Source organism: Trachymyrmex septentrionalis, unplaced genomic scaffold (genome assembly GCF_001594115.1).
Source record: "Trachymyrmex septentrionalis isolate Tsep2-gDNA-1 unplaced genomic scaffold, Tsep1.0 scaffold52, whole genome shotgun sequence".
In the NCBI taxonomy this organism is placed as follows: Eukaryota; Metazoa; Arthropoda; class Insecta; order Hymenoptera; family Formicidae; genus Trachymyrmex; species Trachymyrmex septentrionalis.
The window spans coordinates 1,258,521-1,272,301 of record NW_017305694.1 but is presented as its reverse complement, the minus strand read 5'-3'; the positions used below and the strand labels follow the sequence as shown (position 1 = coordinate 1,272,301).

The 13,781-nt window shown below is 31.6% G+C and overlaps 1 protein-coding gene across 2 annotated transcripts in view; it reads right to left on the bottom strand.

Moving 5' to 3' along the window:
- LOC108751808 (limbic system-associated membrane protein-like) overlaps window positions 1–13,781 on the bottom strand; it is a 178,156-nt gene that overhangs the window by 33,908 nt on the left and 130,467 nt on the right. For both annotated transcript variants that reach the window (XM_018492223.1, XM_018492224.1), the window contains exon 4: window positions 9,618–9,781. In XM_018492223.1, the coding sequence (XP_018347725.1) occupies window positions 9,618–9,696 (79 nt within the window). In that variant the 5' untranslated portion in view covers window positions 9,697–9,781. The remainder of the gene's footprint in view (window positions 1–9,617; window positions 9,782–13,781) is intronic.

Below are 13,781 nucleotides of genomic sequence, written 5' to 3'. Positions count from 1 at the left end.
GAAATGACCTATTTGTTCAAAGAGAACAATAATTTTGCTATAAACGCAAAGAGATTGCAAAATTTAATTGTTTTTGTTTATAGGAAACAAATTTGCATATTTGACAAATATTTTGCATTTGTTGTAAAAAATTTTTGTAGCGAATATAAAAAAGAATAAATATTTGTTACACTTGCAAATAATTTGCGATCCCTATATTGGCAAATAGAATTTGCCGTTATGGCACAAGATTGCGTTGACAACAAATTTTTTTCTTTCTGTATTCCTTTTTACATTACGTTGAAAAAAAATTTTGGTTAAATGGATAAATCAGAATTTTCTAATTAAATTTATTAGAATTTTAGTTGAGATAATCGGAATTTTAATCGATACAATATTTCTGATAAAATCTACTAGAATTCTTATTTTTACCAGAATAATTATATCAAGAATTCTAATTATTTTAACTAGAATTCTAATAGATTTAGCCAGAAAACTCCGATTCGTTTATTTTTCACCAGAATTACTATTTAATTGAACCAAACTATTTTTCTTATTAAATTAACAAGAACGTTCGGACGTTTCGGCTCTATTCAAACCAGAGATCTAAGATTTAAAAGTAATTATACACAGTGTCCGTAGTAAAATCCAGTTCCAATATGCAGTGAATAGAGCCACTTACATTATTTTCATATTTAAAGAGAGAAACATAAAATAGTACTTATGCTAAATGAACTTCGCTGCAACTATGATTATATAATCATATGTAGCGCATATAGTCTCAAATTAAGTGAAAACGACGAAAGTGAATTATTAAGAATCCTTAGAAAACTGTTGTTACAATAACTATATATCCCATTAAATGCAAACTAGTAATGTAATACATATATTATAAAAATATATAAATACATATAATTTTGTATTTATACAATCTTGACTGCAATATGTGTTAATTATTTAATTATCTTTCTTTAGTGACCATTTTAATTAATCAAAATAAATAGAAAAGAAGAGAAAGCGAGAGCGAGAGCGAGAGAGAGAGAGAGAGAGAGAGAGAGAGAGAGAGAGAGAGAGAGTACGCATGATACAGTGACGATCGTGGAAAAGATGGATGGACCGTAGCTGCAGGTTAGTGTATCATTAACGAATACGTGAGCACGTTTTCGGCATGTTCTGTTCGACGTACGTAGACGCATCTAATTTACATGCTGTACACAAGGATGTCGGGTAGCATTCCGCGATGCTGGCAACGGGCTGCACTGGGCATCGATCTCTCTGGGAATTAATCGCACACGTCGGCGTGCCGATCGCTTTGTCACTTTCATGATTTGCGTACGCGCCCACATCGCGGTGTACCAAGTAGATTAGAAATTCTGCACGCGTTTCAAACATCCACGTCGGTGCATCCATTCTCTTCCCTCAGAACGACGTGACACTCCTATAGCTGCAGAGAAATGCGTCGATTGGTGGATTTCGCCGCAACAATTCTCTTATTTGGACCATTTCTCTTCTCAAGCCGTCTTGCGGCACACTAATGACAAATTAATTATTTTCTTATTCGGTTTCTTAAAACTGAAAACGAAGTTGTATGCATTATACCGAAATTACTATAATTTCTTACGATTAACCGTAAAAAATCCTTGTAACTTTACAAAGTTGCAGAATGTGTAATATGCATAATAATGTAGCAGAATTAATAAAGATTGATTTAATTGGAAGCTATACGAGATCATAAAGCACATACGGTTCATACTTATAATCTTATTATCATTGACGTGCAAAATTCAAATATCGCGTTATATCCATGAACCAGCCTGTTTGTGATACGTAATAAATTTATTCGCTGCAATTTAGAGTATACCAGGCGTGCTAATATTTCGACATGCTATTACTTCGCTTCGACATTTCCGTTAATCCTAAATTTATTGCAAAATAATTGACGACCGATCCGATAGAATGTAATTTGTATCTGGTTAGCAGCGAATAATTGATGCAAATCATTTGTTATAAAAACAACAATTCAACATCAGAAAGAGGTGATAACTTTTTTATCGTCGTCTTAATGGTGTCTCCTAGTAACTGCGTACTGCGTTCTGTTCTCGCCATCATGCGAACCGACATTGGCACTGTTGTATCTGACAATACCAAGATGGGCCTCTCAGCCCATTTCCGCCTTACGAGGAACAATAATCGCATTTATAGAGAGAGATAACGTGTCTTTAGCAGAAGAGACCACATTGCTCTGAAATTCTCCAGCACGTCGTTGCATAAACTATTAACGATTATACGATCCAATCCCGGGAGTGAATCGCGTAAGTTAATTCGAGGTAGCGAAATAAGACACGCGCTAAACGAGGCAGAAAGAAGTGCATGAAAGAAGTGGACTAAGATGAATGGATCAATTACGATGATTTACTATTATATAACGACGTACATTTGCGAAAAATTTTACTTTGTGTTTGGGTTCTAGACATTGCCTTTTAGTATAACAAAGCGTGCTAGTTACAATATATAATTATCCTTTCAATCCCTTTCTTTCTCCCTTTTTCGACATAGCGGTTTAAGCTTTTGTTACATAAATGGTTTGCTTTTAAGCAAGATGGGGATGTAACGCGTTACTTGTAACATCGTCACCATTACAATTACTCTTTTTCAATAACGAATAGATAGCAACGTTACATTTCTTTATTTGTAACGTTAATGATAATGTGGTTATATTGTTTGGATAACAGTAAATATAATCATATTATTTTAGCGTTACTTTATACACTTATAACACATGAGTACAAAATGTATATAAGCGGGATTTAAAAGAAGAGAGCATTATATTTGATTACGTAGCAATTATAATCAATTAGTAGTTAGATATAGAAAATGAAAGGCTTATTATAACAATGGGAGTAATCCAGAATGTAGCCAAATATGTGATAGAAATGAATGAGTGCTAGAATTTTCTATTTGTCCTAAAATTTGGACTAATTGTTATGTTTATGCAGTAATTCATATTTTAGAAGTGAATTGGATATCGTCTTTAATAAATGTCTCGCAGGTGGTTGATACAGATTATAAATCGCAGTACAGAACATTTAATTCAAATCGTGTCTATGAGATAAATCCTCGATTTCTCATTACCAAAATCTATTGCTGATTATTGCTCACTGTTCAAAAGAAAAATATTTTTGACCAAAAGCTACGATTATCGATAATATACAAATTTGAACCGTCGTATAACATAAAAAGAGAAAATCGCTTACAATTAGATCGAAATATTCGGCAATTTATAATGACAAAAAGATCGTCGATACTATCATATGACTTCGTTTTTGGATTATAAGTATTTTTTAAACAAAAACTAAAGACAAAATTTTAGAAACATAAATACAAAGCTAGAAAGTATCTTTTATTATATAATATAGCAGCTTTTATATAATATTGCAATTTTAAAATAATTAACTTTTTCATAAGGTAAGCATAAACTTCTGACAAAATGAAACTCAAAACTGACACAATAGATATTACGTATTCTTATTTTTTTTCTTTCACAGGAGTGTTCAAAATATTTACAAATGTATGTGAGAATTTTTAAAATTCTTCTCTTCAATGTAAATTACTTTTGTTAATTTATATGCATATTTTATTCTGTTGTGTAAAACGTAAACATATAATAATAATAATTTTTTTAGAGTTTTTCTATAAATACAGGAATGCCTTCAGCTCCAATAGAGCTATTTGAAAGCCACGACTCATAAAAAAACTTAAGCAATAAAACGTTAGTAGTAAGAAAATCATGTTGGATTTGCTACTGCTTATGTTATAGCTTTATGATTTCTACTGTTATTGGTCAATTTGCTTACTGTTTACGTTTTACTGCTTAAGTTTTTGTGTGCCACGACCTTGATACAATAACGTAATACTATACAAAATAAATTAGATTAGTTTATAGTTTGTTTTCTTTCAATTAATAAGGTGTGCTAGTTTACTCTCTGATTTAATGTTTAAAATCATACTATGAGAAAAATAAAAAAGAAGAAACATAAATAAAACAAATTTAGGAAACTACAAATATGTAAAACAATTCAATATATATCCATTATTTAAACTATGCAATTATTTAAACTATTATTTAAGCTATTATTATTTAAACTATGCAATTTGCAAAAAAATTATAAAAATTTTACTTTTGCATTTGTAGGATTTGTTTTTAGCTGATACTGTAGAAATAAACCACAAATATATGTATTATGTTTTTATTTCTTTAGTCATCCAATAGAATATGTTTTCAATAAATATTAATAAAATGCAATGCTCAGAAATGTATAGAAACGTTTAGAATTCTGATAAATAAAAGAATTTCATTTTAGAAAACTTATGTTAGTATCAGCGACAAGAATGTAAGAAGAAAGTAAAATTATAAAAGATGAAAAATGATTTTGCAGCATAAAAAGAAAAAATCAGAGAAAAAAAGTTAGAATTAAAGTCTATTATTTGTTTCAACTCATTTGCTTTTCTCGGAGTCTGTATGTTTTTTTATTACCTCGTTGCTCTCATAGGTGTATGTATATGTATTTGTATTTGACTTTTGCGGATTATAATTCTCGGGATACTAGAATTTTCTTTGAAATATACAAGCAATGTAGCGGCGATGCAATTGTCATAATATTTTTTTTATTATTCAGCAAATGTAATCATTTGATGCAGAAAAATTTCATTCTATTCATAATATTTCTTATTCACAATCTGCAACCTGTTATAATAAACTTTTGGACATGTGCTGCAATATGAACAAATTCTTGTAGTAATGCGCAAATAAATGTATTTTTTCTACCAACTTTAACTTTACAGTTTATTTTTTCCGTTTTTACAAAATGTAAGTTAGCCTATTGTTGCAGCAAGTCCTTCAATTAAATGCTACTCTAAAACAAAAGTAATCAAAATTCTGTGAAAAATTAACGGAAATTATAATAACTCGTTAGTTTTGAGTAATGGTAACGGTAACAATTTACTTTTTTAAAGCTGGATTGTTCTACCTTTGGTAAACTTCAGCTTACTTATGCTCTTTTATTATTTTGTTTATTCAGTAGGTTAATTATTATATAGTTTATCCGAAGATGAAACAATCGATCCTATATCAATAACGAGCAACGAATTATTTTCATAAAGTTTTTTTCTAATTCTGTTTTTAAGTATGTATGTAAAACAATATATTTTTATGATATAAATTTAAATCCTTATTATTTATTAAAGAATTAGTTTTAAAAACAATATTACAAAAATAATAGACAACTAATAATTAGTACACAGTTATTATTAATGTACGTTATAATTCTTCTTTATTCTTTATTTGTACATATATTTCCGATGTTTCGGTTGCTTTTTTCAGCTATCTTCTCTCTCTCATGGTATAATATTAGGCTTAATAATCCAAAATTTAAATGCAATTATTCTGAATATAGGCGCAATTAATTCATCCAGGGTAATTCTCCATTTAATCAGTAAACGGCTTTTCTTAACAAGTCAAGATTTACATTCTGAAAAAAGCAGCCGAAACGTCAGAAATAAGTGTATAGGTGAAGAACAATGAAGAATTGTAACATTAATCATAATTGTGTATTAGCTCTTAGTTGCCTATTGTTTTTAATATTGAGAGCTCGATTAATTTATACTGTAAATTAGTTTTAGTTTTGTTTAATTTGATTTTAGTTAAGTTAGAAGTAATTTTAGTTTTTGTTTAAGAATTATGGTCTAATATTGTACTTGACAAGATGTAAATTAAAGTAACTTTTAATTTGTTTAAAAAATAGTATGCAATGACTTCTTTGTTAAAACAAATACTGCATTCAGATGTTTTCTTTGTCATCTGTCGGTAAGATATTTGATTGATTCTTCTATAATCAGTTACAATGTGAAACGACGCACAACAACATATCGTGCCGTGGTATTACGAGGCAATAAGAGGACACAGTCAGAAGTTATTATCGTCTCTTGGGTATACATTCTGTCGTATCCAGGATTTATATTCGTCCGTAATCTAAATTTCATGGAGATTCATCTCATGTCTCACGAGATAGGCTCTTTCGTGTGCGACACGTATATTTCAGATCCTCGTATATTTCATACGAGCTCCAATCATTTACCCCTTCACGCATGTGTAACCCCATAACAAGATCTTTAATGTGTAAGTTAAAGAAAATTACGAATTTTGCGAATAACATGGAGTGATATATAAGATGATATTTTATAATACGAAATGTATTATAACATATAACATTTTCAAGATATATCTAAGCTATAATATAATAATAAATACAATAATTTAATTATACCGGATGAGTTGAGTAATTTAATTTATTTACGAGGGTTTACTATAATCTTTAAAAGGAAAGTTTATTTTTTTAATATTACAGCTTTTTTTTTAAGTAGGATTTATTATAATTCATTATTTCGTAGTATCTCTTGTTTTAAAATATTATATAACATTGTTTCAGCGCCACTATAATGGCGCAATTCTTGTTCTGTAAAGGATAATACCTGTGTATGAATAAAAAGCATCTAATAGTGCATAACTCAGACGTTGATAATTCCGATGGTGCATTGGCTATTTGGTTATCTGGTTGGCTATTTGGGTCTGATTGCAAGCAATAAATATAATGTCACGCCGCTAATACGTATGGAGCAAGCATTCCCTATCGTCATTAAAGTCATGAAGTTATGGGATCCGACTAAGCATCGTTCCCTTGATGATGGACGTTAGTCGGATATTTGACGCATTCGATACGAGTCTCAGTGACCATTCACAACGTACGACGATGATTTATCGCATGCCATGAGTTGCGATGGTCTTGGAGGAATGTCGTGGAAAGCTCTTCACGAGACGCGACGCGGTCTTACTGCCACTTCCATCGAGTAATATTTGGACCGTGACAAAAGAATTGTCGCGGCGGATGTTTTACTTGTGAGAAATGTTTAGACTATAAACTATAATATAACACATACGTATAACATTGAAATGAAAATATCTGGGTAAAAAAGCATAAAGTTGTAAAAATATGTTACGACTCACGAGAATCACCTCTTCGTATAAATAAATTTTATTTACGGCAACAGTAATAGTCCCTTGTTCATGCATTTTTTAATAATGAGTATCCTATTACCATACTGCAATCGTAAATTAAAGTTAGATATAACATTTGTATATATTTATACATAAAAGAGATTAAAAAAAAATTGTACCAGCTATTACAAGATAATATTGTTTTTTTACTTCAAAAGTGACATAACTATTATAAGAAAAGCAATTTTCGAATTATTATTATAAATTAGGTAAACGTTAGAAGTGAGCTATTTTAATTTAACTTTCTAAGAAATTATAGAAACGTTATTCCAATTAAAAAAAAAATGTTAATTTAATTCGCAGTTATTAGAGTAGTTTTAATTGCGTTTGTAGTTCGGAAAAACAATTCGGCGCACAGTTCTAAAAGACCTACAATATGGTATATACAAGTACATATATAATGTATATTAGTAATTCAAGATTGAATTATTTAAAGCAATGAAGATCCAGCTTCGACCATAATAGGCATTTTTTTTAGTATTGATTGTGTTTCTCATATATGCGGCCTAAAATAAAGATTCTTAATACTTTAAAAAAAGATAATTTTAAAAAATTATTAAAATCATCATAAAAAAAATATTTTTTAAAGGTTGTGAAACAAAAATGACAAAAATGGCATTTATATGTTCAAAATATGTTTTTTTTGCTGATATTATTTGATTTTTTCAATAATTTTCTGTCATGTTAAAAAATAGCTTTTCCCTTTTCTAGAAAATGTAATTCTTTTAGTTGTGTCACTTTTAAGGTAAGGTAGCGATATAGTCAGTGATTTCAATTCTCTCTCTCTCTCTCTCTCTCTCTCTCTCTCTCTCTCCTCCTTACTTGGAATAACAGAATAGCTCAAGCTCAATTTCTTGATTAACTCTTAAATATCTTTTCGGTATGGCATACCGGGTTTTCTTTATCATGTTTTCCTGATGTATTTCTATTGTTTGTAACGTTTTTATTAATAAAAACGTATACATTATTGTACTCGTTAATGCTTGTTTTTTCAATTAAAAAATAATTTACATGGCTACACCACAATGTATTATTTTGTATTCCTACAACGTGAAATATTGCAGCACTATTTTAATAGTACGGAATATTATAAAAATTGCAGCAGTATTAAAATTTTAATATTTTATTGGAAATATTGCAACAATATTTTAAAATGTTGTAATTTTAATATTTTGTAAGAAATATTATAATATATTGCAATATTATAATTCAACAGATAAGTACGCCACGAGTCAATCTTACCATGAGATAGATGTGCTTCTCAAAGAAGCAAACGTCCTACGAGAAAAAAAACGCGGTTTTCATTGATTGTCATTAGTTAACGATAGCGACAATCATCGATAAGACGTTAGAAAATCTTACTACAAGAATTCTAAGAAGGCATATGCGAGTCAAGTTGGCGAGTCTCATAGAGAGTCTCAAGCTCTTTTGAGTATATTTTTTGAATCATAATTTTAAATCATAATTCCCCAAATGTTTTTGGATCATAATTTCGTAGTGCATATTTTGGAATGTGATATGTTAATCAATAACAGTTTAACAATAAAATGGATTAATTGAAGGGATGGACGGAATAAAAGCCTAATTACCAAATTTTGATTTTAATAAAAATGAAAATAACTTGCTACTTTTTTCTTATACACAAATATAGTATCAACTAAATTTATGTAATGTTTTTAAAAAGTTACATGTTACAATATTTCTCTATTACGATCAATATTACATAAAAAAGCTAATCTCCGGAAAAAGAGCCTAAGTAGAATTGTGCTTTTATTCCACTCATTCCCTGAATTATTGAATAACGTCGTAGCAATATATCTACAACATTTTTCTAAATATTACAACAATATTGCAAAATATTGCAATACTATTTCATTTTAAAGGATATAGGAATATCGATGCAATATTTTATAATAGCAATGTTTTAACAAAATATTTTTCAAAATAATATTGCTATAATGTTGTTATAATATTTCGTGTTTAAGAGTGGGGTTTAAGGATTAAATATTTTTAGCTAATTTATTGTTCAACAATTTATACAGACACATATTATTGTTATTATTATTTAACTGCATCATAACTTATTGATGTATAGCTTTTACAGCGTTTTATAATCGATCAGCAATGTCATAGAACAGCTGGTCGGTGCCACACTTTTCATACTAAACGTCGGTCGAACGATTCGAAATTCTCGATACGATCTTTATGGAGGACGACATTGTGTTACCATAATTCACTCTGCGTCGTTGTGTTACTGACAGGTCAAGCAAGGATTCGTGTTGTTAATACTTGGACGTGCGCCATCGCAGTAGCGCGCACAGCACAAGTCATAAATACAATTCGCGTGTGATCTGTAAATCGATTTCGCCAAACTGTCGAATTGCAACGATAATTTAGGAATTAGCAACGCTTGTTTATTTTACGGAGCGATCCATTCGTATTTGTGTCTTCGCTTCGCCCCCCATTTTATCGCGCCCGCTCGCAAATTCACAACGACAGCACTCATTTCTCTTCTTGCGGTACTCACCTGTCTGCGTACCGGATGCCGAGAGGTGAGCCAAGCGGTAGATCGTCAGGAGCCGAAGAAGCCACATGACACTGCACATGACTGGCTCGGCACGCGGGCCCCTCGCTGCCTTATCTATTCCCGCTGCTGCGGCCTGTGTACCACGGCCTCGACATCGCCATCATCTGAAACACAGATACGGGAGTCGTGAATAAGTAGTCAGGCTCGTTTACGCTCCGGCTTATCTCTCGGCCCCACTCGAGTTCGCCAATTCATCGTGTCGAGTAATCCGTGAATTGGAAATCCCGGCCTAGCGCTGTTTCGTGCCAGCGCAGCGTAAGAAGATTTTCGTAAGATGACTTTATCGCAGTGTCGGGTTCTGACGTTAAGTCGTCTAGAAAATCGTTGAAAAATATACGAGCCGACAAATGTTTTATTACATGGATAATTGGGTTAAAAAGCATGATTTGCCAAAGTTAATTATCGATTTTATCAAACACGAGCTGTCAGACTACACTGAAAGAAAAAATTTGCTGCTGCAGCTAAATTAGTTGATAAAATAGAGCATAGCTGTAGCAGCCAATTTGTGGTTGCAGCAGTCAATTTTTGCTTATGTTAACCTATTCGCATTGTATAAGATTTCGATAGTCTAACGCAACCAAAAATTGACTGCTGCAACTAATTAAAAATAATATATCATTTTCCATCAATCTTTTCTTTCAGTGTACAACAATAGTGTACCGCAACTGTTTATGTCCGTGTACAGAGATTATAAATACCAACAGAGTCATTGTTAAGTATGGAAATTGGATGTCTTTCGCATTGGCGTATACAAAAAACCATGTAGTGATCCATATGTTAGTATTTCACAAGGCTTTTATTAATAATAATACAGTAGTGTCAAAAATGGTTATAGTAACAGAAACCGTACAAAAGGTCGGGAACGTAACGTTCATAAAAAACAAGCAGAGAGAAGTTAGTATGTAAGTATAAAAATAAAGCATATAGCAAGCAGAAGTTAGAGAGCGTATTACAAAATGGGAGCAGTTCATTGGTTCGCGAACATTTGGAACATGAGTGCTTAAAAGTACGCTGAACATTCTCAACAGTCATTAATAAAGCAATTAGCGTAAAGCAACTAGGTGTGGGACAAGTAAAAGTAACGTATATAAAAATAAAGGATTCCCAGTGTCACGAAGCAAATGTCTCGCGTAGAATTCTGGATGCGGGATGTTTTCGCGCGTCGAGAAATAACGAGAAAGAAGGAAGATGTGCGCGGCGCATCGTTGCCATAACGTAATTAACTCATTTTATACTGGCGCTCGTAAGTCGGCCGACTGCCGCGCTAATATGAAAGTATCGCCGTCTCTACGGGTATTAACTTCTAAACTTTCCCACGGGCAGAGCGTGCGAGGAGTTTAATTAAAGTATGATTAAACAGCGTAGAAGTAATTGAATGAAACAAGTAATTTCTTGCATTCATGCATTTGGTATGAGGTGTTATATATTGTCGACACGATATTTTAGATCACTTTCAGAATTTTAAACGGTCGCTTTAAGTTTAGGGGGCGGTTAGAATTTTTTTTTTAATTTTTACAGATTTAACGTTTCTTTGTATAAAACCAAAGTCTGTCAGCAAATTTATGGTCTATATGGTTTGAGATCTTTGAAAGATTAAATAAAATAGTAATTGAGAAATTAGATTGGGTCACTAAATCAAGAGATACCCTATACAGTGAACGCGAGTGAAAAATACGCGATCTCACGTATCATTATCCAATCTTGATTTCGACGACGTAGCGAAATCAAAGGCGACGCCAATTGAGGACACGGGATGGGACGTATCACGTATCGCGTTACGTAGTTCTTCCAATGGCTCGTTCATCGACTCTTTCATTAAAGATTACATTGATGCAACTAGAAGTTAACGATTTCAAGAGATTGCCAGTTTCGAAATTGAGTGCGTCACAAGCTTGCACTCGCTTTTTAAAATGCTGTTCAGAGTTATTGCCATTAGTGCGTAATTGCTTCAATAAGATTATATTCTGTAACATTGAATTTGTAGCTTCAAGAGTATGATATTAATAAGCGACATTGATACATTTTAATATGTTTTACATTTATTTATTTTCTTATTTGCTATATAAAAACATAATAATGTTTTACATAGTAAATAAAAAATACATTTAAATATATTATTTAAAAAACATATTTGAAATATATTAAATTTTATATTCAATGCTATTTAAACTTTATAGTCATGATACTGCAATGTATTTATACTGCTTGTTATTATATTTATTTTTCGGAGAACCTCGAAATGAGTGAATTTGCTTACGAGTTTCTGATAGATCTAAATTTATCTGCAATTAGGACGATAAATGTTAATGGAAAAGCCACACACCGCTCTTTTCCAAATTACATTAGCATAAAAGACCTAATCGGAACTCTCACTCCACAGAGGCTCTAAAACTTTTCTCGTATCCGGATTCCTATAACATCGTCGCTACGTGCTCGCTATTCAATTTCAAATGAATATACAAATATTTTAATTTTTCATAAAAATTACGGCACAGTGTGTAAGTTTCTTCACATGCTGCCACGTTTCGGCAAAAAGGCAACAATTCTTATTCTTCCTCGAAACCTTCCTGGTGCAAAATGTATCTATTTTCGCAAGTTACAGTCGGGAATCGATGTCACGTAGAAGAACCAATTTTATAGAGACATAAAGGAGCTAGGCCAAATTGGACGATATTGCTTCGTGACTCTTATTAGAATGTTACTAGGTGACGTATTCCTGCTGAAGCTTTCGCAAAACGCCAAGTCTTCAAGAATCGGTGCAGTGAGGGCGCGAGAAGGCGATATATCGTTCGATTTAAATCTCCCTCGCGGCGATGCGCCGTCACGACGCGCTATTAATTCCGAGCGATATATTTCGGTACGCGCAAGCACGACACGGAGAAAAGAGACTGCGCCATCATTGCAATTTATTTATCTCCAACCGATCTACCTCGTCGCCAACCTCGTAGTATATCTCGTTAGTTTATTTCGTTGAGAATCGTGGCCCAATGCCCAAAATCGTCCGTATATTGCGTTCGCACTACTACATTTCGTTTTATACTCGCCATTGGCTTCGCATTCTCTGATTCTTCCCTTTTCTCGCGTTCTGAATTTAAAAGTTTTCGCGAGTCATAAAATCTCTACTACATGGGATAACATTTACACTCTAAAAATCTTATTGTGCTAATTTGCGATGCTATACGACATTGTTTTAAACTTCTGACTTTATAACTTGTAACAACAGATATTTCTTAATCGAGAATCAACTTTTCTCTAAGAAAAACTTGAAGGAGACAGCCGTTATCTATTATTACACGGAAAGAATGAATTTTACTTAGGTGTTGTTTGATAGTTTGGTAGATACAAATAAAAAAATAATTTTGTTGGATCATCAAAATAATTATGTAGAAGATACAAGTATAATAAGCAATGCTGCAAAAAGTTTTGATAATCTAGCAATTAGTTTGAGTGTCCTACAGGTACCTTGAGCTGAATAAAACCTAATTTATTTTATTTTTTTTGAATTCTGTTTATGAGGATTGAAATAAACTAAAGTTATGCGTGTAAACTAATATTTTTATTTTTTTCTCTCTTATTTCATTGTAAACCTATCGTAGAATTTTGTACCCGATAATTTCAGTACTTCAATTTCATTATACAAAAAAATTAAACATTTCTATGGTACTCGATTTACTAAAGAACCACCTTAATGGATGATATCTAAAAATTATGATTTATATGTAGATAGATTGCAAATTGTTTATGTTTCTTACAAGCACATATGGCGATTGAAGGGCGTACTGTAATAGTAAATTAATCCACATTAAAAAAAAACTTTGAGACAAATATAGTAGTAGGGCTTGTTATTCATACATTTCCAGTATCACACGTTCGATTGTGAGTCCCATTATTGCAATAAGCCTTTCAGTTTATTGAGTCATATGTCATAAAAATTACATAGGGTAACTCCGATATATACACCGCACCTTTCAAAAACTTAATTTATTAAGTATTATTTACTATGTGTTTATAGTAAACAAACTATATCAGTAAAAACTTTGTACTGTCTACTATTATAAAAAAAATATTAGAAATCTTTATCCGAAATATTTATTTTTCATATTA